General features: G+C 42.8%; 1 protein-coding gene and 1 non-coding gene across 5 annotated transcripts in view; both read left to right on the top strand.

Annotated features, from left to right (window-relative positions):
* Srcap (Snf2 related CREBBP activator protein) overlaps positions 1–24,983 on the top strand; it is a 49,864-nt gene that overhangs the window by 9,700 nt on the left and 15,181 nt on the right. For 2 of the 4 annotated variants that reach the window (XM_055627580.1, XM_055627582.1), the window contains exons 5-25: positions 1,292–1,477; positions 1,869–2,009; positions 5,295–5,517; positions 5,633–5,907; positions 7,958–8,051; positions 8,469–8,558; positions 9,758–9,940; positions 10,021–10,355; positions 10,454–10,631; positions 10,872–11,008; positions 11,335–11,504; positions 11,640–11,832; positions 13,794–13,930; positions 14,023–14,209; positions 17,516–17,685; positions 18,000–18,265; positions 18,440–18,727; positions 19,255–19,419; positions 19,700–19,885; positions 20,105–20,371; positions 20,704–22,169. In XM_055627580.1, coding sequence (XP_055483555.1) covers positions 1,292–1,477; positions 1,869–2,009; positions 5,295–5,517; positions 5,633–5,907; positions 7,958–8,051; positions 8,469–8,558; positions 9,758–9,940; positions 10,021–10,355; positions 10,454–10,631; positions 10,872–11,008; positions 11,335–11,504; positions 11,640–11,832; positions 13,794–13,930; positions 14,023–14,209; positions 17,516–17,685; positions 18,000–18,265; positions 18,440–18,727; positions 19,255–19,419; positions 19,700–19,885; positions 20,105–20,371; positions 20,704–22,169 — 5,337 coding nt within the window. The remainder of the gene's footprint in view (positions 1–1,291; positions 1,478–1,868; positions 2,010–5,294; positions 5,518–5,632; positions 5,908–7,957; positions 8,052–8,468; positions 8,559–9,757; positions 9,941–10,020; positions 10,356–10,453; positions 10,632–10,871; positions 11,009–11,334; positions 11,505–11,639; positions 11,833–13,793; positions 13,931–14,022; positions 14,210–17,515; positions 17,686–17,999; positions 18,266–18,439; positions 18,728–19,254; positions 19,420–19,699; positions 19,886–20,104; positions 20,372–20,703; positions 22,170–24,983) is intronic. The other 2 variants (XM_055627581.1, XM_055627583.1) reach the window with 2 other exon arrangements.
* Positions 7,447–7,575, top strand: LOC129691550 (small nucleolar RNA SNORA30/SNORA37 family). Its single transcript, XR_008722485.1, has one exon. It is a non-coding gene; the product is annotated as a small nucleolar RNA SNORA30/SNORA37 family (small nucleolar RNA).

Below are 24,983 nucleotides of genomic sequence, written 5' to 3'. Positions count from 1 at the left end.
GTAGAAGCTTTTTAGTAAAAATGGGAACATTTTGTTAGAAATAATTGCTATTAACCTGGTTGTATATCTTCAGTGTTGTTGTTTTTTTTAAGATTTATTATATATACAATATCCTGTATGCATGTATACCTGCACGCCAGAAGAGGGCACCAGATCTCATTATAGATGGGTTTGAGCCACCATGTGGTTGCTGGGAATTGAACTCAGGACCTTTGGAAGTGCTCTTAACCTCTGAGCCATCTCTCCAGTCCTTCAGTGTTTTTTCCATAAAATAAATTTTTCTAAAGTTACTGGCTGTTTCTGTGTGACATGTACCCCATCTGCTGTTTGTCATTGTTGTATATATAGTCCCCATTGCAGAACCTTATGTGTGCTGAGTATAAGCTATATCCTTTGCTCCCTAAAATACTGTTTTTATATACAATTTAGTATATAAATTGGATTGAAATCCTGTTTCTAAGCAATAGGTTTCTACAGTGATAACCCTTTTAGTGCTTTTTTAACTTATTTTATGTATATGAGTGTTTTGTTTGCATGTATGCATGCACTCCAGAAGAGGACATCAGATCCTAATGTAGATGGTTGTGAGCCATCATGTGGTTGCTGGGAATTGAACTCAGGACCTGTAGAAGAACAGACAATGCTGTTAACCTCGGAGCCATCCTTCCAGGCCCTCCCCCACCACTTTAAAGTTAAGAATGAAGTAAACACTCTTGATCTCTTTGGATATGTTTTCCCAAGTCTCACCTTTTGTTCAGGATTTTCAGAGACTGTGAACAGAAAGAACATGAAATCATGGCTTGAGTTTTTATACCTATTTTATTTTTATTCTGTATGTAGGTGTTTGTGTGTATACTTGCATGTGGAAGGCAGATGTCAACATTTAATTGCTTCTTTGATTTTTTTGTTGTTGTTTTGTTGCTTTTTTTTGAGACAGGGTTTCATTATGTAGCCCTGTTTGTTTTGGAAGTTGCTGTGTGGAACTGGTTGGCCTGGAACACAAAGAGATCTGCCTGCCTCTGCCTTTTAAGTTCTGGGATTAAAGACATGTGCCACCATGCTTAGCTTTCTAGACCTACTTTTGACTTCCAGTTCTTTCCTAGTTGTATGATCTCAAAAATCTTCGATTTTATATATATCCCTCCATACTACTCCCAACTGAATCTTTTACCTTGTAGGATTTGTATGAGTATAAAACACTGAGCCTGTTCAGTGCTCAGAAATTCGGCCATGGCAATGAGATGGCTTATATGTCCAGGAACTCTTGATCAATGTCATTACCCCACATTAGGAAGCTGAAATTGAAACTCGGATTGCTGAACTACGGAAGGAGGGATTCTGGTCATTGAAAAGGCTGCCTAAAGTGCCAGAGCCTCCCCGCCCAAAAGGCCACTGGGATTATCTATGTGAAGAGATGCAGTGGCTCTCTGCTGACTTTGCTCAAGAGCGCAGATGGAAACGAGGTGTGGCCCGGAAGGTATGTCCTGTTTGCTATACCGTGCATATATTTGTCAGGAGTGTTTTTGCAACCTTAATGATTAACTGGGAGGAGGTGATACACTCCTTTAATTCCAGCACTAGGAAGGTATAGGGGGTGAATCTCTGCGTTTGAGGCCCACCTGGTCTACAGAATGAGTTCTAGAAAAAACAATCAGGTTTCTATGCAGAGAAATCCTCTCTTTTACTCTCCTCCTGCCCCCCCCGCAAAAGGAAGCATGAAATAATATATTTCTTTTTGGTACTTTCTGCATTTATAGGCAAATCTTGATGTTGGGGTTTTCTTGCCTTTGTGTTTTTTTTTTTTTTTTGATTGGGTGGATAGGGAGATTTAGCTTTGAGCATTTTCACACTGGGTCATTATTTTGTAGGTGGTACGGATGGTGATCCGTCACCACGAAGAGCAGCGACAAAAAGAAGAACGAGCTCGGAGAGAGGAGCAGGCCAAGCTGCGCCGAATTGCTTCTACCATGGCCAAGGATGTTAGGCAGTTCTGGAGCAATGTGGAGAAGGTGAGGAAGAGGCTGGAAAAAAGGGGTGGCCTTGGACTAGGTTAGAGAGAGGCTTGTTAATAGGGCTGACCAAAACTTACAGAAGAGCTAGACACTGCAATTCCAGCTCTTTATGACATTTCCTCATGTATTGGACCTTTCCACTGCTGAGTGTCACAAGGAAAAAGGGCTTGGCTTTCCTCCTTGACTCCTCTAGACCATCTCTCTTTGTGGTTTGTACTGTTTTTGTAAAACATGTTTACTGTTTACTTGTTTATGCCATTAAAGTCCTTCCTGCTTCTATGTTAAGTTATACTTCTCTCTGAAGCCCTCCTGTCGCTTCCTGTGTTTGTGTGGTTCTGTGACTCCCTGTGGACATCTAACCTGCAGATGCTCAAGTCCAGTGTATAAAATGCATATGTGAGCATTAATTAAGAATTTTAAATTGTATTTAGAGCGTTCATGGTGCATATTGTAGTGTAAAAAGTACCTCATAAACATTTGTCATACTGTGTTGTTTGAGATAGGCATATTGCTATATTTCACAGATTTTCATACCATTCCACCTTTGAGACAGGCTGTCATGTAGCTCATGTTGTCATGTTGTCCTCAAATTTTCTGTGTAAGTAAGGCTAACCTTGAACTTCTGATCCTCCCACCTTCTAAGGGCACAGAGTTTTGTTTTTTGTTTTTTGGGTTTGTTTGTTTGTTTTTTTTTTTTTAGATTGATTTATCATGTATACAGCATTCTTATCTGCATGTATACCTGCACCCCAGACGAGGGCATCAGATGTCACTATAGATGATTGTGAGCCAACATGTGGTTGCTGGGAATTGAACTCAGGACCTTTGGAAGAACAGCCAGTTCTCTTAACTTCCAAGTCATCTCTCCAGCCCCTAAGGGCACATTTTTGTTGTTCATTTTTGAAACAAGTATCTCATATAGACTAGGTTGGCTTCATACTCACTGTGTAGCAGAGGCTGATCTTTTTACCTATTTTTCCTCTCAAGTGCTTGATTATAGGAGTATACCAGCATGGTGGTTGGTCTTGAACTTACCTTTTCTTCAGTTTCCATATCTGGCTGCAATGATTGTTTTCTAGTTTTTGAGACAGGGTTTCTCTGTGTAACCTATGCTGGTCCAGAACCATCTTCACTCTCCCACATTTGGAGGATGTGCTCTCTTAAACAACACCTATGTTTGGAATTGTTTGGGAGTAGAATTAACATTTGTTTATTTTGTGTGTGGGTTTGGGTTTGGGTTTGGTGTACACACCATGTTACACATAGTGGAAGTCAAAGGGTAATTTGTGGGAGTCTGTTTCCTGTTTCTGTCAAGTGGGTCCTTAGGATTTAACTCAGGCTCTCAGGCTTGGTGTTGAGCCATCTTCCTTCCACTTTTTTTGTGTTTGAGACAAGTTCTCACTATGGTCTAGACTGGCCTGTAATTCATGTAGCTCAAGATGTCCTTGATCTTAAAGAAATCCTGGTTCAGCCATCATACTTAGGCTTTTGTTAGTATTTTTTTTTTTTTGTTAGTTGGTTTGTTTATTTTGGTTTTGGTTTTGGCTTTTTTGAAACAGGGTTTCTCTGTGCAGCATTGGCCTCCCTGGAACTCATTCTGTAGACCAGGTTGGCCTTGAACTCATAGGTTTTCGTGCCTCTGCCTCCCAAGTGCTGGGATTAAAGGTATGTGCCACCACCCTCCAGCTATTTTTTTGAGACAGTTTACAAACTCTGGCTAGCCTAGAACTTCCTATGATCAGATTGCCCTTGACAGGATCAACCTACCTCTACCTCTAAACTATTGAAGATTAAAGATGTTTGATATTATGCCTGGAGGTTAACTTTTTTTAAAGATTTGTTTATTGGTTTTATTTATGCATGTATATGCCTGTATTGACTTTTATGTGTAAATTAGATCTCTGGGAAGTGGAATTAATAGTTACAGTGAACTACCGCATATAAGTATTGGGAACCAAACTTATACTTAGGAAGAGCAATACATGCTCTTAACCTCTGAACCACCGCTCTAGCCCCCAGTTTAAAAAGATTTTTATTTTCATTACTTTTTCATTATGTGTATGTCTGTATATTGCTATGTGATGTGCATGTGTGTGCTGGTGACCTTGGTGGCCAGAGGTGTTGGATCTCCTGGAGCTGGAGTTACAGGCAGTTGTGAATGGCCTGATGTGGGTGCAGAGAATTAAACTCCAGTTCTCTGCAAGGGTAGTAACTACTCTAAAGCACTGAGCCATCTCTGTAGCACTCAGCCCCAGTTAAAAAGAAATTTAAATTGTTTAAATAAGGTTTATTCATATGGGTATGTGCACATAAGCCACAGCTGGTGTGTGGAGGTCAGAGGACGACGAGTTGTTGGTTCTCTCTCCCAGCCTGTGATTCCTGGGAGTTGATTTCAAGTTGTCAGGCTTGGCCACAAGTGCCTGTATCCACTAAGCCATTTTTGTCACCCTCAAGTTTTAAGTTTTTGGTTTGTTTTGGTTTCTTTGGGATAGGGTCTCTCTACATAGCCCTGGCTGTTCTGAAACTCTTTATGTAGATCAGCTCACAGAGATCTGCCTGCTTCTGCCTTATGAGTGCTGGGGTTAAAGGAGTACATCACATGCCTGTCTATGGTTTTAATTTTATTAACCCAAGGCCTTGTGCTGCTAAGTTTGTACTTTGGTCGCTGTGTTTTAATTTCCAGGCTTTTTTGAATATTATTTATCTGAGGTAGGTTCACATACCTGGCCATTCACATTCTACTGCTGCTGTTCTCCCTGTTAATACTTAAAAAATGGTTGATCCTGCCACCAATCCTAGGATTTTGTTTATGCTGGCCATGTGTTTCTACTGATCTACACTGGTAATCCCACATACTCTGTTTTTGTTTATTTAATGTTGGATTTTGAAGACAGGGTTTTTCTCTGTAGCCCTGGCTGTCCTGGGTCTCCCTCCATAGACCAGGCTGGCCTTGAATTCAGAGGTCTTCCTGCTTCTACTGAGACTAAATGTGTGTGTCATCACTGTTTGACTACTTTTTTTTTTTTTTTAAAGATCCAACTTCTGATGGATTTGCTAATGTTTTCCAGCTCCTAGACCATCTTATGTTTATTCATTTACTGTTTTTTTTTTTGGTTTGTTTTCCTAAGAAGTACTGGGTAAATTAGAAGCCCCTTAAGAATTTTTAGCTTTTCTTTCTGAATAACCAGGTCAAATCTGGCATAAAGGTAGTATCCCTAAATAGTTGGCTAAGAGTATATAAGTGAATAAAAGGGTGATTGATGTTTTTTGTGATTATGGTAGGTGGTTCAATTCAAACAACAGTCCCGGCTTGAAGAAAAGCGTAAGAAAGCCTTGGACCTGCACCTGGACTTCATTGTAGGGCAGACTGAAAAGTATTCAGACCTTCTGTCTCAGAGCCTTAACCAGCCACTAGCTTCCAGCAAAGCTGGCTCCTCCCCTTGTCTTGGTTCTTCCTCAGCAGCATCCAGTCCTCCACCACCCATTTCTCGGCTGGATGATGAAGGTGTGTGTGCTCTTTGGTCCTGTTACTCTTCCCCAAGTGCCCTTTCCAGAGCTGAAAAACCCACCCTGTGGCTTGCAGGGCCCGTGGACTTTGTGACCTTGTTCTCCTGCTATAGATGGGGACTTCCAACCCCAAGAGGAAGAAGAGGATGATGAGGAGACCATTGAGGTTGAAGAACAGCAAGAAGGCAATGATGCAGAGACCCACAGGCGTGAGATTGAACTGCTTCGACATGAGGGAGAACTACCACTGGAAGAGCTGCTCCGTTCCCTCCCACCTCAGCTATTGCGTGGACCTTCTAGCCCCTCTCAGACACCTTCGTCTCATGACAGTGATAACCATGATGGGCCTGAAGAAAATGTTGAAGAGGAATCTTCTCAGGATTTGGAGGTACATATAGAAGAGATAGAGGCAGGAAGATTCAGAGGGAAATAGCTGGAAAGTTTCAGCTTCTAAAATCCTGTGCTTAGGTTGATCGATGGTTTTGAGAATCCAGGTAAAGGACAGTTGGGGTTTCATTGCTATGGAAGGTGATGATTTGCAAGCCAACTTGTAGTCTGGCAAGGTTTCTGATAATATTATAGAAGCATTTATTGTAGTTTTGGTTTGGTTTGGTTTGGTTTTGGTTTTGATTTTTTGAGACAAAGTTTCTCTGTGTAGCCTTGGCTGTCCTGGACTCACTGGGAACTCACAGAAATCCATCTGCCTGCCTCTTCCTCCCAGAGTGCTGGGATTACAGATGTGCGCCATGCCCGGGTCATTTATTGTAATTTTAAAGTTGCTAGGGGAGGGCAGGGGAAGAGATGGCTTAGTTGGTATAAAGTACTTGAGTTCAATCCCTGTCTCCTACTTAAAAAAGGCATGTGCAGTGTTCTGTTCCAGTAATCTCAGCATTAAGAGACAGAGATAGGAGCATATTTAAGGCTTGCTTATCTAGCTGAATCAGTGGGCTCCAAGTTCAATGAAGAGTAATTGAGGAAGACACCAGACAATGAGCTGGTTTCCACAAGCATGCATAAACATACCAATATATATGTACACACACATGTAAGTTATGTGATCTAAATTGGGGAGTTGTGATGGTCATCTTAAACTTTTGGAGCTTGGGTAGTATCGTATACCTTTATCCCAGCACGCAGGCAGCAGCAGGTGGATCTCAGAGGCCAGCTTGGTCTGTACAATAAATTTCAAAACAGTAACAGGTACATAATGAGACCTTGCCTTTTAAAAAAAAATCTTTTGACCCTTTGAACCAGTGATCTGTATGTATACACATTAAGGTTCTTTTTTATTGCTATTATTTTTACTTAAAAAATTTTTTATGTGCTCTTATATTTGTAGTTAATGTGTAGCTTTGTGTGTCTGTTTGGATATGCAAATGTGAATGCAGATGTCAGCAGAGGTTAGAGTCTTCAGATCAATTGGACATAGTGTTACAGATGGTTTTGAGCCACTTGATAAAGGTGCTAGGAATTAAACTTGGGTCTTCTGGAAGGGCAACAGTGTTTTTAACTCATAAGCCATCACTTTTAATTATTTATTTGTTGGTTTTTGAGGCAGGGTCTTGTTATGTAGTCCTGGCTGGCCTGGCACTCATGTAGACTGCATTGACCTGAAAAAAATATATATATTAGAATTGTATCTGTGTGGGTCTACATATGGAGGTCAGAGAACAATTTTGTGACATGGATTGAGCCTTGGTTATCGGGCTTGCTGGTGACTACGTAGCCATTTCTGTGGTGTGTCAAACCCCCCCCCTCTTCTTTTTTTTTTTTTTGGCTCTTTTGTTTCTGAGAGAGGGACTCACTATGTATTCTTGGCTGGCTTGGAACACATTGTGTGGACCAGGGTGGCCACAAAGAGCTCTATCTCTAGACTTGCTTGGATTAAGGGTGTGAACCACCATATTTGGTCCCCCTTATTTATTTTCTAGCACTTTTCACAGGTCCTCCCTTAGTCAGTGGGTCGGGATTTGGTAGCTGGTGCTGAGAGAAAATCCTTGATTACATCCTTGCCCTGATACTATACCAGTGGCAGCTGTTACTCAAGGGAACAATGATACTTTTCTGGTCTTCAACTCTGTGCCTTTCAGCTTTCTTGTTTGGTTTTTGAGACAGGCTTTCTCTGTGTAGGTCTGGCTGTACTGGAACTGACTTTGTAGACCAGTCTGGCCTCAAACTCAGAGAGATCCCCTGCCTCAGTCTCCCCCCTCAAGTTCAGGGGTTAAAAGCATGCACCACTGTGTCCAGTGTTGTTTTTTTGTTTCTTGCTGTTGATTTTTGACTCTCTGGCAGTCCTGGAATTCACTGTGTAGATCAGGCTGATCTTGAGTTGCCTCTGCCTCCTCAGTGCTAGGATTAAAGGCTTTTGCCACAACACCCAACTTTCAGCTTTGTGCTCAAATGTTAAGTTTTTCCACTTTTTACCCTTTTCCACACAGGTAAACCCTCCACCTTCCTCCATCACACAATGTAGTAAACAGCGTTGGCATCCAGATGAAGATGATGAGGAGTTTACTGCTAATGAAGATGAAGGTCTGACCTGTTTTCTCATTTTCATTTTTGTTTTGTTTGTTTTCTTGAGACAGGGTCTGTTATGTATCCATGACTGTCCTGGAACTCATTGTGTAGACCAGGCTGGCCTTGAGCTTACAAAGATACATTTATCTCTGCTTCCCAAGTGCTGGGATTAAAGACATGTGCCAACCATGCCCTTCTCTCTCATTTAATTAATTGTATTTTTCTTTCACATTTTCATGCATATATAAAATGCATTTTGGTTTCTCTCATCTTCTACCTCTGTCAACCCTCCATCTTCCCTACTAATCCCTTTTCTATGTTTATGTCTTTATTTATTTTTCACTGAGATTTTAACCAGGACTGTGTGTGACCATGGTTTTGAAACTATCCTTTTATGGGCTCACCAGTGGAAACTTAATTCTCTTTTTGTAGCAGAGGATGAAGAGGACACCATAGCAGCTGAGGAGCAGTTAGAAGGGGAGGTGGATCATGCCATGGAACTGCGCGAATTGGCTCGAGAAGGTGACATTTACCAGATAATTTACTGAAAATCTGCTTGCTGTTTGCTGTGCAGAAAATTGGTGTATAGACAATAAATCACATATTTTTATCTCCAGCTAAGTTATTGATTATTATGTATGTTTCTCAAGTAACTCAGGTATAACAGCAAAAAGATTTATAAATGAAAGGCACTTATAAATAGAAAGTTGTGTGGTTATGGTAGGAGTTTGAACTAATTGGTCTGAGAGCTCAATTGAAGGAAGAGCCACTGTAGCAGGGTATTAGTAATACTTGACCTGAAGTTTCAAAGGATGGTTCAGTGGCTCAGGAGATAATGGCAGGTTCAGAGAGTGAGAATGCTGCAGACTGAGGGCTTGAGCTCAGTCTAGAGAGCCCATGGTTGCTGACTCTGTCTGAAAAAATCAATGAGGCCTTCAGAAGGAGAGAAACACCTGAATAGGATTGAAACTTTTGAGAGAAGATTAGAGAGCAACAGGCTACCTTGAAAAAACATTATAGTTACGAGATCAGACACCCTTGAAAGGAGATTGAGCATCTGCAGAACAGAGCAGCATAAATTTATTATTCAGTGTTCCATCTGCATGTATTCCTGCAGGCCAGAAGAGGGTACCAGTTCTCACTATAGATGGTTGTGAGCCATCATGTGGTTGCTGGGAATTGAACTCATGAGTTTTTGAAGAACAGCCCATGTTCTTTACCCCTGAACCATGTCTCCAGACCCATTGCCCACTTGTATAGAGACATGTTTCTGAGTAATTAATATTTGGTCTGTGTGCTACTAAGAGATAATAAGTAACCAGCAGTGAGGAAAGGTGGGGGAGCACCACCCTACTATGGCTGGTATAATGATTGGTTTTATTAGCTCATGCTAATAAACTCTGTAGTCTGTCATAGACCTGGGAGTTTGAGCCAAGGTGAAAAAAACCAATACCACTAAAATACCTGATTTTCTTTCTTTAATACTTATTTTTATGTGTATGTGTGCTCTGTTTGCATGTACACCTCCATATACCATAAGAGTGCACCAGATCTCATTATAAATGGTTGTGAGCCACCATGTGGTTGCTGGGAATTGAACTCAGGACCTCTGGAAGATCAAGCAGTACTCTTAACCACTGGGCCATCTCTCCAGCCCCAAATATCTGTTTTTTCATCCTCTAAAAGGAACCAAATGTTTTTGCTTCTCTTTTCGCTATCAGGTGAGCTTTCTATGGAGGAGCTGCTGCAACAGTATGCAGGAGCCTATGCCTATGATGCCTCTGCTCCAGGCTCTGGGAATAGTGGAGATGAAGATGAGGTTGAAGCCAATAGTTCTGACTGTGAACTAGAGGAAACGAGAGAAGATGAAGAGGTGGCTCAAGAAGATAGTAGCAGTCAGTCAGGTAAATATGTGGTTCAGAGGGCAACTGTAGAGGGCTGGTGTTAGAGGAACAGTTTACTGAGCTTTGGTGTTTTGATTTAGATTCTGCTGAGGAGCGAAGTGAGGATGAGGAAGATGAACATTCAGAGGAAGAAATGAGTGGGAGTTCACAGTCAGAAGAATCTGAATCTGATGAGTCTGAGGATGCTCAGTCACAGAGCCAAGCAGATGAAGAACAGGAAGAAGATGAGGGTGATGATGATGACTTTGGCGTAGAATACTTACTTGCCCGGGATGATGAAAGGAGTGAGGTCGATGGGGGCAGTGGCCCGCCCACCCCAGGCCCCACCACTCTAGGGCCCAAGAAAGAGATCACTGACATTGCTGCCGCAGCGGAGAGTCTCCAGCCCAAGGGTTATACTTTGGCCACTACCCAGGTACCCACAGGCCACAATTCTTTCTCATATCTTAACTTTCTGTTTTCTGCTAACATGTGCCTCATTTCCACCATTTGTGATAACTCCCTTTCTATTAGGTGAAGACACCTATTCCACTGCTCCTTCGGGGCCAGCTCCGAGAATACCAACACATTGGCCTTGACTGGCTGGTTACTATGTATGAGAAGAAGCTGAATGGCATTCTTGCAGATGAGATGGGATTGGGGAAGACAATCCAGACCATCTCCTTGCTTGCTCACTTGGCCTGTGAGAAAGGTAGACTCTTGGGGCCTCATGGTTAATTAGTGAGGGCAGCTTGTTTAGTGGTGATTTCACCTACAGGAAAGTGAAATACTTGTTCTTTTACTGCTGTCTTTGTAGCCTCATGGAGTCTAGTCAGTGTCTATGTAAAGGACATAGGTGCTGAGGTCTTAAGCAGCATCAGAATGATGCTAGTCAGGGTGCTATTTAAGAGCTGTGAGCTTTACAGTCTTTGTCTTTTCTTTTGCTGAACAGGTAACTGGGGTCCCCATTTAATCATTGTACCCACCAGCGTGATGTTGAACTGGGAGATGGAGTTGAAACGTTGGTGCCCCAGTTTTAAAATCCTCACTTACTATGGAGCTCAGAAAGAAAGGAAGCTCAAGCGGCAGGTTTGATCTTCCATGTGGTCCCTTCCCTTATTTATGTGTCCTTGTTTTAGATCCTTTCCTCACTTGAATTGCTTTGCCTCATTTTCTAGTTGCTCCATTCTCTTGCTGGTACTGTTTCATTTCTCCAACCTGATTCTGTCCTTGAGTACTTTTAACATGTCTTCCCATTCCCCTTGTGCTTTTTTGTGTCTGTCTGTCTGTCTGTCTTTCTTTCTCTCTTTCTCTTTCTTTCTTTCTTTCTCTCTCTCTCTCTCTCTCTCTCTCTGCCTTTCTTTCTCTTTCTCTTTCTTATCTCATTATAAGCTGCTTTCTGTTTGACCTCTTAGGGCTGGACAAAGCCCAATGCTTTCCATGTGTGTATCACATCTTACAAGCTGGTACTTCAGGATCACCAGGCTTTTCGTCGTAAGAACTGGCGTTATCTCATCCTGGATGAAGCTCAGAACATCAAGAATTTCAAGTCCCAACGGTGGCAGTCACTGCTCAACTTCAACAGGTAAAGATGAATATACAGATTCATGGGAGAGTTGTCTTGTCCATGAAGGGTTGCCTGCCTGGGTTACCTACATTAAGGATGCTTAGAAAGTTGGAATTTTCCTGACTATCATTCTAATTCCTTCACTTTTTGCAGCCAGAGGCGCCTGCTCCTAACAGGAACTCCCTTGCAGAATAGCCTCATGGAGCTGTGGTCTTTGATGCATTTTTTGATGCCACATGTCTTCCAGTCTCATCGAGAGTTCAAGGAATGGTTCTCTAACCCTCTAACTGGCATGATTGAGGGAAGCCAAGAATATAATGAAGGACTAGTCAAACGTCTCCACAAGGTAGGGCCTGTATAAACTGAAGTAAAAGTTAAGGATAATACCTAGTAAATGTTTAGAGGTGAAGTCAGTGCTAGGTTAAATAGTTGTCAACTATTGCCAAGCTTAACAGGCTTGCCTTAGTCATTCTTAGTTTTCTATAGCTGGAATGTTTTCCCCTGATTTTCATTGGGTCTTGATAATGTGCGATGATATCTCTTTATCTGGAAAAATTCATTTAGGTTTTTTATTTTTATTGTATAGTATTTTTTTCCTGCATATGTTATGTGTATCACACAGTATGCCTAGTGTTCAAGGAAGAAGAGTGTGAATACTATGGAGATGAAGTTATGGATGGTTGTAAACCATCATGTGATGTTGGGAATTGAACCCAGGTTTTCTGTACGAGCAACCAGTGTAATGATCTCAACCACAGAGCTATCTCTAGCCCCAATCTTGACTTGTTTAATGTGGTTTTGTTGTTGTTGTTTGTTTGTTTTGAGATAGGGTCTCTCCTTGTAGCTCTGGCTATCTTAGAACTCCATATGTAGACCAGGCAGGCTGGCCTTGAATTCACAGAGATCCTTCTGCTCTGCCTTGTGAGCACTGAAATTAAAGGCATGTGTACCCTTTTGTGGTACTAGAAATTAAATCTAGGGCCTTATTGCACATACAAGTAAGTAAGTACTTTATTACTGAGCTGTATCTCTTGGCTCTTTCTTTTGTAGAGAGGGGGAGGGGTTTTCTCTGCTCTTCCATTTTTTTCAGCAGTTAGGTTTAAACATTCTGAACCCCTTCCTGTCCCCCCTTCTTTTCTTTTGGTTTTTCTAGACAGGGTTTCAGTATGTACCCTGGATGTACTGGAACTCACTCTATAGACCAGGCTGGCCTTGAACTCAGATCTATCCATCTGCCCCTGCCTCCCATGTGCTGGGATTAAAGGCTTGTACCACCATGCCCTGCAAAAACAGGAAGTATTAATAACTACATTTTGTTTTAATTCTCTTTTATTGGTACTGAAGATTATGTCCTATGAGATTTGTTTTTGTTTTTGAACAGTCTCTACATAACCTTGGCTGTCCTGGATCTTGATATATAAAACAGGTTGGTCTTGAGCTCAGAGATGGATATGCCTCTGCTGTTAGATTTTTTTTTTTTTAATCCTGTGATTACAGATTTATTTGCCTCTGGCTCTGGAATTCTAGATTGCAAAGGACCTTTTTTTTTTTTTTTTTTTAAATTACTGGCAGTTGAATCCAGGGCCTTCAGACATGTTAAAACTACTCCCTCACTCCTCATACCAGGTGTTGGCAGTGTAGGCATCTAATCTCAGCACTCAGGGAGGCAGAGGCAGACAGATCTCTTTTGAGTGTGAGGCCAGCCTGGTCTACAGAGGGAGTTCCAAGACAGTACTCATACACAGAGAAACACTGTCTCAAAAACAACAACAAAAAGGATACTTTCTCTTTCACTATACACTAGGACAGAGTCATAAGCTCTACTCGGCTTCTCTCCTGGTTTGTTTGTTTATTTTATTTACTTATTTATTCCTTTGGTATGGATCAGTATTGCTGAGGTTGGTCCTGCTTTCCTGGGTCCAAGCAAGTTGCATGCTTCACTATTCTAAAGTGGCTGGAATTATAGTCAAATAGGCTTTCAGGCCTGGCTTCATTTTTTAGTACTGTAACAGATGGTCATTTCTCCAAATGAAATTTAAGATATCTCTCTTTCAAAGTTAGTCTGCTCAAGGTGCGTCTTTGTATGTGGTGGTATAAATATCTTTGTGTTTGTCTTTTCCATGAACAGTGAGAGGAGAGTTTGCATCTTTGTGTAATTGGTATCTGGTATGCCTGATGACTGTTTGCTGATGTAATAAACCAGTATACTGCCTATTTTGGGGCCAAGACCCAAATATAGTCTATCTAGTAGATAGACTTTGGTGAGCTTAGCACCCACTCTGTTAGCACCTGCTTATTTGCTTTCAGGTTCTGCGACCTTTTTTGCTGCGCCGAGTTAAGGTGGATGTTGAGAAGCAGATGCCCAAAAAATATGAACATGTTATCCGATGCCGACTTTCTAAGCGTCAACGCTGTCTCTATGATGACTTCATGGCACAGACCACGTAAGGAAGGACTGAGAATAGACGTTGGTACTCTGGGTTAGCATACAGGTAACTGTCAGAATGTCCCTTATTTATTTTTTCTCTCTCCCCAGAACTAAGGAGACACTAGCTACAGGCCACTTTATGAGTGTCATCAACATTTTGATGCAGTTGCGGAAAGTCTGTAATCATCCAAATCTATTTGACCCTCGACCTGTTACCTCCCCATTCATCACCCCAGGCATCTGCTTTAGTACCGCCTCTCTGGTGCTAAGGGCCACTGATATCCACCCACTTCAGGTATGTAGTTGCCCCTAAGGTTAGTGGTTTCTTATCCAAACATTCTGCCTCTTCTTTAAGGTCTGATGTTTTTGCACATTTACTATTTCCGTATTTTATCAACTTAGTACTATTTCTGTAGCTTGCTACAAATGTATGTAGCTTACTATGTCTCGTTGGTTTGGAACTCACTATATAGATAGACCACAATTGCATCAAATTTAAAGACATCTTCCTGCCTCTGTCTCCCAAATACTGAGACAAAGGTATATACCACCAGACCCAGATCTTTCTTGCCTTTTTGAGATGGTATCTCTCTATTCCAGGATAGCCTCAAGCTTCTCCTATTCTGCCTGCCTCCACCTTCTAAGTGCTAGAATTACAGGCATGTCCCTTTACACCTGAATACCCTGTTTTGTAATTTTGATGAAATACATTCAATAAAATTATTTTAACCAATTTTAAGTTTACATTTCAGTGACATCAAGGACATTTATGTTTTGTAGTCATTCATCTCCATCATCCATCTTTAGAACTGCTTTTATTTTTTTAAGCTGAAAAATTGTACCTGTTGAACTGTCTGTTCCTTTTTTCCCTACCCCCTGACATTTACCATTCTATTATGTTACTATTCTGAGTACTTGATAAAATGGAATCATAAAGTACTTCTCGTATCAACACTGTGGCATGTTAAAAAAAAATCCTCCCTTAACTGATTTTTAAAGTTAATATAACTTCTTAAAAAGAGGCCAGGGATATGTTGCTCAGTTAGAATTCTTTCTTAGAATGCACAAAGCTCTGAGTTTAATTTCCATCACCATATCAGCTGAATGTGTTGTACATTTGTGAAGTGTGAGGGTTTTTAAAAGGATCAAAAATTCAAGCTGATCCTCAACTATAGTTTTAACGTAGCCCTCCAGTGTGATTGAGACCCTGCTGCCAATACAAAAAAAAAAAAAAAAAAAAAAAATGGGGTAATTTTTACCTGTTTGGTGATGATGGTGGTGGTGGTGTTGGCGGTGGCAGTGGCGCACACCTTTAATCCCAGCGCTCAGGAGGCAGAGGCAGGCAGATCTCCATGAATTTGAGGCCATCCTTGTCTACAGAGTGAGTTCCGGGACATCAAGGGCTACACAGTGAAATCCTGTCTCGGAAAAACAAAAAAAGTGGGGATAAGCCCATTATGCTTGTGCACGCCTGTAATCCCAGAGGCAGAGGCAGGTGGATCTCTGAATTTGAGGCCAGCTTTGTTTACAAAGCAAGTCCAGGACAGTTAAGGCTACACAGAAAACCCTGTCTCTAAAATAAAGACAAATAAAAAGTGGGAGTACTTTGATCAGTCAGATCCTAGTAGCATAGTTTTTAATTCCACCGTTTAGTAACTTTACATGTAACACTTCCCCAAATAAAAGAGCTTGATCATTAAGAAGCTATGGTTAGCTGGGTTTGGTGGCACATGCCTTTAATCTCAGCACTTGGGAGGCAGAGGCAGGTGGATCTCTGAGTTTGAGGTCAGCATGGTCTGCAGATGGAATTCCATGACAGCCAGGCCTACACAGAGAAACCCTGTCTTGAAAAACAACAGAAACCAAACAAACAAAAAAAGGGGCTGTGGTTGACAAGAGTATAGAGAAAAGGACACCACAAAACACTTTCTTAACATGTATTTGTGTTATCAAATGTCAGCTAGGTAAATGCTAGGGAGGGATGTAGCTCCTTGGTAGTGCTCTTCCTTTTTTCTTGAAATCCAGAAAGGGTGTGGAGTCTGATCTCCATCATCAAAGTGATTTGGCTTTCACATTTACAAATAGCCTAGGAAATAGGGTAGGCAGAAAAATCAATCCCTAGTTCAGAGTAAACCACTGTGTGAAAATAGCAGACTTATTTCTGAGACTTGGCAGAATCATAGAGTCAGTGGGGAATATAAACCTTGACAATAGCTGAGCTTCTTGTACCCATCATACATGTAAGTAGTGTTTCTTGAGACTGACAACTAAGAAACCTGGAATTCTTCCTGGCCCATCCTTTCCCGTATTCCCTCTTTTTTCCACTGGAAAGTAAATAGCAAAAGAAAGCTTGATTTTCACTTGTAGCTTAGAGGCTAGGATTGGCAAATTTCCAAGATAGGACATTAACATTCCTTGCAGTGGAATTAAGTGCTTTCCCGTTACATGGCCATTTGGTATAGGATTCCTTTCCACACTAATCAGCTGTTCCTATTTAGGGGAGGGCACCTGAAAGGACTTAACCAGGCCCACAATTTTGTCCACTTCACTTCCTCACTTCTCTTCCAGAAAATATGCTAGCCTTACTTTGACTTTGAAGAATTGGCTCACTGTGGGGGCTGGCAGCCTGGGAGTTTTTGTAGGGCTGGCCAGCAGGGTGGAAATCAAGGAATTCCAGGTGAGAGTTTTTGTTGGAGAAGCCAAAGGCAAACAGGGCTCCAGATGCTCTTCTCAGACAGTTTCTTAAGACTAAATAGTATTTCGCTGTGTGGCTAGTACTATATTTTTTTTTATTTATTTAGTTAGTTAATCTCTCGGTGACCATATGTCTTATTTCTACCTTTTGAATGAATGAATTTATTTTTTAAATTTGTTTGAGACAGGGTATGGCTGTGTACAGGTCATCCTTTAAACCCAGGATCTTTCAGCCTCTCAATAGCTGGGGTTACAGGCATGCACCGCCATACCCAGCCTTCCCCTCAGCTTTTATGAATAATGCTGCTATAAATGTACAGATAGTCTGAGTCCCTGCTTTCTATTTTGAGTCTGTTCTCAGAAATCAAGTGTGTAGATCATGTGGTAATTCTACTTCTAATGTTCTGAGGAGCTGCCTTGTTTATCCATAGTTGCTGCTATATATTTTACATATCTACCAGCAGTGTTACAGTGTTCTAGTCACATCTTTTCCCAAAGGTTTTTTGTTTTTATTTTTTTTATACTGGCTACATTAATGTGTGATACTTAATTGTAGTTTTGATTTGTATCTTGTCATGTGCTTATTGATCATTTACATGTCTTAGAAGGGAATGTGTGTATATCCAAGACATTGCTGGTTGTTTTTAAGCTAGTTGTTTGTCATTAAGCTGTAATTTATTTATTTTTTTTATATAGTTTGGAAATTAACCTCTTGTCGGGCATGTGATGTCCTTGTCCCGCTCTCTGGAGTTACCTTTTTACTCTCTTGTCCTTCCACACACATTATTTAAAATTTTTGCGTCTGGTTTGTCAGTTTCTTTTGTTACTTTTACTTTTGGTGTCATATCCAAAATATTGTTTCCAAAATAGTTCCATTGATAGCATGTTTTGTTTCTTCTTATGGCAGCGAATTGACATGGGTCGGTTTGATCTTATTGGCCTGGAGGGTCGAGTCTCTCGATATGAGGCTGATACGTTTCTGCCCCGTCACCGTCTTTCCCGCCGCATACTGTTAGAGATAGCTACTGCTCCTGATCCCCCACCTCGACCCAAGCCAGTGAAGATGAAGGTCAACAGGTATGTGCGTTAAGGAATAGAGGAATGAATTTCTTGAAATAAATGGAAGAATTAGAATAGAAAGACTGGTAAGCTAGGTTAGTCTATTCTGGTTGCGTCAGAGTGCTTGCTGTGTAGGGCTTGGGGAAGCAAAATGACCGGAAGAGCTCTGCGAGCGATGCCTGTGTTGCTGATATTTCTGTTCTCTTTTAATTGGTGCTTTCTGGTTACCTCTGATAGTTTCTTCTTTTCACTTAATAGTTTTTCTACCTTGTCTTAATTTCTTTTGTTATTCTCTTTCTGTGTCTATTTAACCCTTCGGTTTTTCTTCATAGGATGCTGCAGCCAGTGCCCAAGCAAGAAGGCCGTACAGTAGTGGTGGTGAACAGCCCAAGGGCCCCCATTGGCCCTGTCCCAGTCCGCCCCCCTCCAGGTCCTGAGGTCTCAGTCCAGCCTACTCTTGGTCCAGTTCCTCCAGTGTTGCCAGCACCACTCATGGTGTCAGCTTCGCCTACTGGAACGCCAGTTGTTCCTGTATCCCGGCCACCTGGACCTGTTCTTCTGTCTCCTTTGCAGCCAAATACTGGTCCTCTCCCCCAGGGTGAGTTAAAAGGAAACCAAGTGTAATGGGGTTTCTTCTGGGTATGAAGTAGTGAAATTACAAAGATTAGGGAGCATACTGTTCAATAGGCTAGAAAGAATGCTAATATGGAGGCTTTTGCAGCCCAGGTAAGGCGTTTGTCAAGATGTATCTGACAGATGTTTGTATCTGCAGTGTTGCCATCCCCCATGGGAGTCATGAGTGGGACCTCACGGCCTCCCACACCAACCCTGTCACTGAAGCCAGCCCCACCTGCCCCAGTTCGCCTGAGCCCAGCTCCACCTCCAGGTTCCTCCAGCCTGTTGAAACCCCTCACAGTGCCACCAGGCTACACTTTCTCTCCCGTTGCTGCTACCACCACCTCCACCACCATAGCAACTGTCACCACTACAGCAGTGCCAGCTCCGAATTCTACACCACAACGCCTCATCTTATCTCCCGAAATGCAGGCTCGTCTGCCTTGTAAGTTATCAGGGCTATGTGATGAGGTTCTTCAGATAAAAAAGCTACATGCTAGAGAGCTGTAGGGAAAGAGGAGAAGGAGAACGTAAAGTTCAAGGCAGCTCCTTCACATTAGGTGTTTTGCTCAATAATGGTAAATCATAATTAAGAGACCTCAAGTAATTCAGTTTATTCTGTTGGAAAGGTGATCCATAGGTTGGTGGTGTAACCCAGTGGTAAATTACTTACCCAGCATGTGTAAAGACCTGAATTCAGTCTCCTAGATGGCAAAAGTTTTTTTGAAAGAAATAAATGAGGGTAAAAGGGTGGTACAGAGCAAGAGGTTGTGGTTGTCTGGTAGCAGGCCTTTGGAGACTGTAAAGGAGATCATGAAGAAATAGCATTGGGCACAAAAGGGCTCAGTAGAGGCTTAGTTTGTTGACCATGGCAAATTACGGAAAGTTCAAGAGAGATGTGCTTTGTGGGGGTCTGAGATATGGTTTTGTACAGCATGAACCCTGTGTACATAAGGCTTTCTTTGTTTGTAGCTGGAGAAGTGGTCAGCATTGGGCAGCTGGCTTCCCTAGCACAACGTCCAGTGACTAGTGCTGGGGGAAGCAAACCTCTCACCTTCCAAATCCAGGGCAACAAACTGACTTTGACTGGTGCCCAGGTGCGCCAGCTTGCTGTGGGGCAGCCCCGCCCGCTGCAAAGTAGGTAAAACCCACCCCCTGTCCTGCCTTTTTCCTCTTTATTCTGTCCTCTTTGTTTGTGTGACTCTTTTTAGATGTCAGCCTTGATGTTTCTGTTTCTTTGCTTAGGTGGGTAGGGCCAGATGGAATGGTTGGAAGGGGTCTTTGCTAAAAATAGGAAAGACAATTCTAGAGCTGTTACTTCCTGTCTATTCTCTCTCTTGATCTTGCCTCTGCCCTCAGGCTGATAGGTGCTTCTTTCTTTTTTCTTTCTCTTTCTCTCTCTTTTCCATTAACCCAGGGAATGTAGTGCACCTGGTGTCAGCAGGGGGGCAGCACCACCTCATCAGCCAGCCTGCCCATGTGGCCCTCATCCAGGCCGTGGCCCCGACCCCTGGCCCCACCCCTGTCTCTGTGCTGCCTTCTTCGACCCCCAGCACCACCCCTGCCCCCACTGGCCTCAGCCTTCCGCTTGCTGCTAACCAGGGTGAGGCTCTTGGCCTTTGTATTTACTCAGCCCTTACCTGGCCTTAGTCCTTCCAGGCATGCCCTGGGCCTACTGTGTGTCTAGCCTTCCCTCAGTGTTATTTCTCCTGCCAATATCTTTAGTATCTGTCTGCCACTTTTCCTTTCCCCTGGACTTCTTCCATCCTCTAGGTCTCGTGTTTCTTTTCTACCTTCTTCTCAATGTAGCTTCCTCTTGCAGTGCCATCATCCATGGTGAACAATGCAGGCGTGGTGAAGATTGTAGTGAGACAGGCCCCGCGGGATGGACTGACTCCTGTTCCACCACTGGCACCAGCACCGCGGCCTTCAGGTTCTGGGCTTCCAGCTGTCTTGTCGTCACGTCCTACATTAACCCCTAGTCGTCTCACCACCCCTACTCTGGGTACTACTCGTGCTCCTGTACCCACACCTACTCTGATGAGACCCCTCCTCAAGCTGGTCCACAGTCCTTCGCCTGAAGTCAGTGGTGAGTTTATAACGGCTGAGGCCAGAAACTTTTATCAGAAATGAAGGAGATATATTGGTTGCCCTAAAGGTTTCTTAGTCATAGTGCATCTCTTTTTTTAGCATATTGTCTTAATTTGCTATGCTTCCCAAGCCTTGACTAAGATGCATTTGTCAGAATCTTTAAGGATAGGCCAAGTGACCCTGTTCCTAAATTTTTAACTTCATGTGTGGGACAAATGGTTTCTGGAAAATTAGTGAAGCTTATGTGTTAGTAGAAAGGTTGGGACAGGTAGTATCAGGAGCAGAAAAATAATTCTTCATGAAGCTAACTTGTCCTTTATCTCTCCACAGCTTCAGCACCCGGAGCTGCTCCCATGACCATCACTTCTTCACTGCACATGCCATCCTCACTCCCTGGGCCAGCCTCTTCTCCGATGACAATTCACAATTCTTCTCCTCTTGCTAGTCCTGTGTCTTCTACAGTCTCAGTCCCTGTGTCATCTTCACTTCCCATCTCTGTCCCTAACACACTTCCTGTCCCAGCATCTGCTCCACTGACCATCCCCATTACAGCCCCCTTGCCTGTTTCAGATTTAGGTTCAGCTCTCTTGACCAGTGTGACCCCAGCACTGGCTGTTGTCTCAGCAGCCACTGGACCACCTTTGGCATCAGCTGGGGTTTCCCCGTCAGTGTCAGCCTTGGCTCTAGGTTTGGCTACTACTCCAGCCCTGTCCCCACCTCAGACATCTGGTCACTCTCTATTGTTGGCTACCACCTCTTCACATGTTCCAGGATTGAACTCAGCTGTGGCCCCAGCATGTTCACCTGTCCTGGTGCCAGCTTCCGCTCTGACCAGTCCTTTCCCAGTATCACCAAGTTCAGTTCCAGCTCAGGCTTCTCTTCTGGCTCCAGCACCGTCTACATCTCAGGCTTTAGCCACCTCTCTGGCTCCTATGGCGGCTTCACAGACAGCAGTCCTGGGCGCTTCTCAACCTCCTCCTCTGGCTCCGCTTCCAGTCCTGGCTCCATCACAGACTCAGCTTCCAGCCATGACTCCACCATCAATGCCAGGAGCTCCTTTATCCTCATCATCACTGCTATCAGCTTCAATTCCTGTGTTGGCTCCATCATCAACTCAAACTATGGTATCAACTCCAGTTTCATCACCTCTCTCAAGCCTGGCTTCTACTCAGACGTTGACCCTAGCCCCAGCTTTAACACCCACTCTTGGCGGATTGTCTCCGTCTCAAACACATTCTTTGGCAACTGGGAGCCCTCAGGGGCCCTTTCCAACGCAGACATTGTCATTGACTCCAGCATCATCCCTGGTACCAACATCAGCCCAGACACTGTCTTTAGCACCAGGAGGACCAGTGGTTCCAACTCAAACACTGTCTCTGGCTCCAGCAACCCCTCTGGCTCCAAGTTCTCCAATGGGCCCAGCTCCAGCTCACGCACTGACTTTGGCTCCAGCATCATCATCTGCTTCACTTCTGGTCCCAACTTCAGTGCAAACACTGACCTTGAGCCCTGCCCCAGTTCCTGTGCCCAGTCTGGGTCCATCTGCCACCCAGACTTTAGCACTGGCCCCAGCCTTAACACAGGCTCCAGCTTCCCAGGCGTCTTCCCCTATTTCGGCATCTGGTGCCACTTCCTTGCCTGTGACCATGGTAAACCGGCTACCTGTTCTCAAGGATGAGCCTGAGATACTGACTTTGCGCTCTGGTCCGCCCAGCCCCCTTCCCACTGCTACCTCGTTCAGTGGGCCCCGGCCTCGACGCCAGCCCCCACCACCACCTCGCTCCCCTTTCTATCTGGTAAGTTTTATTTCCACAGAGGTATTGGAAGTTGAATTTTGTTATGTTGATTAGAGTGGCTGGAACAGTTTCAAAGCCTAATGTACTATTAGCCAAGTCACGTTTCGATAGACAACTTCTCTTTCATGGGTGTGTATTCCAATTTGTAAAACAGAAATATTCTCAGAGGATGTTTGGTTAGGGTTTTGGTAATAGGGATTATACCCAACACCGAAGAGTAAACTCAGTATAAATTAAATAACCCAGAAACTGAAATGTCCACCGGCCTCCCCAGATTCTCTTGTTTTTCCCCTGCTGTCAAGAGATGTTGATTATTCTTTGTTAAACCTCTACTCTTGTTTAAATTTTTGAGACTGGGTTTCTCTGTGTGTAGTTTAGGACATCCTGGAACTCACTCTGTAGACTAGACTGTTACTGAACTCACAAAGAGCCACCTGCCTCTGCCTCCCTGAGAACTAGTATTAAAGACGTGCTAGCACACCCAGCTGTGCGCTTCTTGGTGTGCATGCTAGTATACTTTTTCTTAGGAGATCATCTTACTATATAGCTCTGGCTATCTTTGAATGTGTGTCACAATACCCAGCCCTCCTAATCTCTGATCTTTAAGTCATTGTTCCTTCCCATGTCTGTCTGTCTCTGTCTCTGTCTCTCTCTGTCTCTCTCTCTCATGACAAGGGTTTTAGTATGTATCCCAGGTTGGCCTGGAACTTAATATATAGCCTAAGTTGGCTGTAAATTTGTTATCCTCCTGCCTCAACTTGCCTCCTGTGGTTTCTGATCTGTGCTAGCTTATCTTGTCATGTTTATTTTGTTCATTTGTATGTTCTTTGAAGAAATGTCTGTTCAGATTATTTGCCATTTTAAATTACTATTGAGGACCACCACCACCACCACCTCCAGGTGCTAGGGATCAAACCCAGGGCCTTGTGCTTGCCAAAAACTTGAGTTTCAAGAATTCCTCCTCCCCTTTTAATGTTTTTTATTTATTTTAACTGTTGTTGGTTGGTTGTTTTTTTTTGAGACAGGGCTTCTCTGTAGACTTGGCTGTCCTGGACTTACTTTGTAGATCAGGCCGGCCTTGACCTCATGGATCTGCCTGCCTGTGCTTCCCTGAGTGCTGGGATTAAAGGCGTGCATCACCACACCTGGCTTTGTTTTTATTATTTGGGAATTTCCTGTAATATATTTTGGCATTCTTTGCCCTCCCCCAACTCCTCCCAGAACCTCTTGATCTTCCTACCCACCCAACTTCATTCTTCTTTCAGTTAAATATACCCCCCCCCCACACACACACACAAAACAAAACAAATGGAGTCTGATTTCTGTTGGCCAACTACTCCTGAACATGTAGCCTGCCATGGAGTGCAGTTGATATACCCAGTGTCACTTTTTTGACAAGAACTGACATTCACTCTCCACTAGGAGAGCTGTCAATTGTGAATAGCTTCTTTGATACTTGGTTTGGTTTTTGGATTTTGAGACAGGGTCTCATATGTAGCTCTGGCTTTTCTCTGCCTCAGAATGCTGGAATTAAAGGTATGAACCACCAAATATCTGACAAGCTTCTTAATTAAGGATCGCTTTCTCCTTCCTCCCCCTAAAAGGTTACCTGGGGTCTAGTTCTGCTTTTTATTTAGTTTTAGTTCATTTCTTCTTTTCCTTGCTGGGGAGCAAATACAGGGCTTTCAGTATGGTAAACAAGAGCTCTACCGCTGAACTATCTCCAGCACTAGCATGAATTTATTGAGAATGTACTTTTATGTCAGATAGTCAACAGTTAGAGTGAACAAGGTCAAATGTTAGTCATGTTATATGAAGCTTGCTGTTCAGTGAATCAAAAACAAAATTATAATAAAGCTATAAGCATGGTAAATGCTTTTTCAAAAGGTGGACTTTTTTTTTTTTATTTGAAACAGAATCTTACTATGTACTCTTGACTGGTCTTGATTCACTGTATAGACTAAGTTGGCCCCAAATTCATAGAGATCCTCCTGCCCCTGCCTTCTGAGTGCTGGGATTAAAGGTCTGCACTACCATGGCTGATAACAGTTTGGTAGTTTTACAGATAAACTAGAAAGACAAGAAGGAAATCAATCAATGATTTTCAGATTGACAAATTACCCTTCTAAATAAAAAGTCTAGGGTACCTAAGTGACTGGTTAGCAACTTCCCACCCACTACATTTTATTTTCTGACTCTTGGTAAAATTTCTTTTTGCATTTTTTATTAATTATTATTTATTACCATTTATTCACTGTGTATTCCTGCTGTGGCCCCCTCCTTTGTCTCCCAATCCCACCCTCCCTTCTCCCCCCCCAGCTCCTCCTCTAGTCCACTAATAGGGGGAGGACCTTCTCCCCTTCTATCTGACCCTAGCCTATCATTGGCAGACATTTTTGTCTTTCTATATCTGTTTATAAACTTTTGAAAACTAACAAATATGTATGTTTGTGTGTTGGCCATTTTTACCCTCCATTACTTCCTTGCATTCCTTCCCACTTCCCATTCCTTCCCACCCTTTCTTATTCCTAAGTCCCCCTCCTACTTTAATGTCTTTTGTTTTGTATTTTCATTTTGGTGGCCCTCTGAGTTTAGTTAGATTTACTTATATGAGCATTAGTGGTATGGTTATTCCCCATTAACTGCCAATGGTGGAGTGTTAATTAGCTCTACTTGTGTAGGTAACTACACAGCTGTTCATGAATGTAACAGCGATGTCATTTCCAGAAAACATCATTTCATAGCACTCTTCTTCATTATCCAGACCTTATATTCTTTTTTTTTTTTTTTTTTTTTTTTTTTTTTTTTTTTTTT

The sequence above is a fragment of the Psammomys obesus genome, unplaced genomic scaffold (genome assembly GCF_907164565.1).
Source record: "Psammomys obesus unplaced genomic scaffold, mPsaObe1.curated_primary_1811, whole genome shotgun sequence".
NCBI classification, from domain to species: domain Eukaryota; kingdom Metazoa; phylum Chordata; class Mammalia; order Rodentia; family Muridae; genus Psammomys; species Psammomys obesus.
This window is presented reverse-complemented; position numbering and strand designations above follow the sequence as displayed.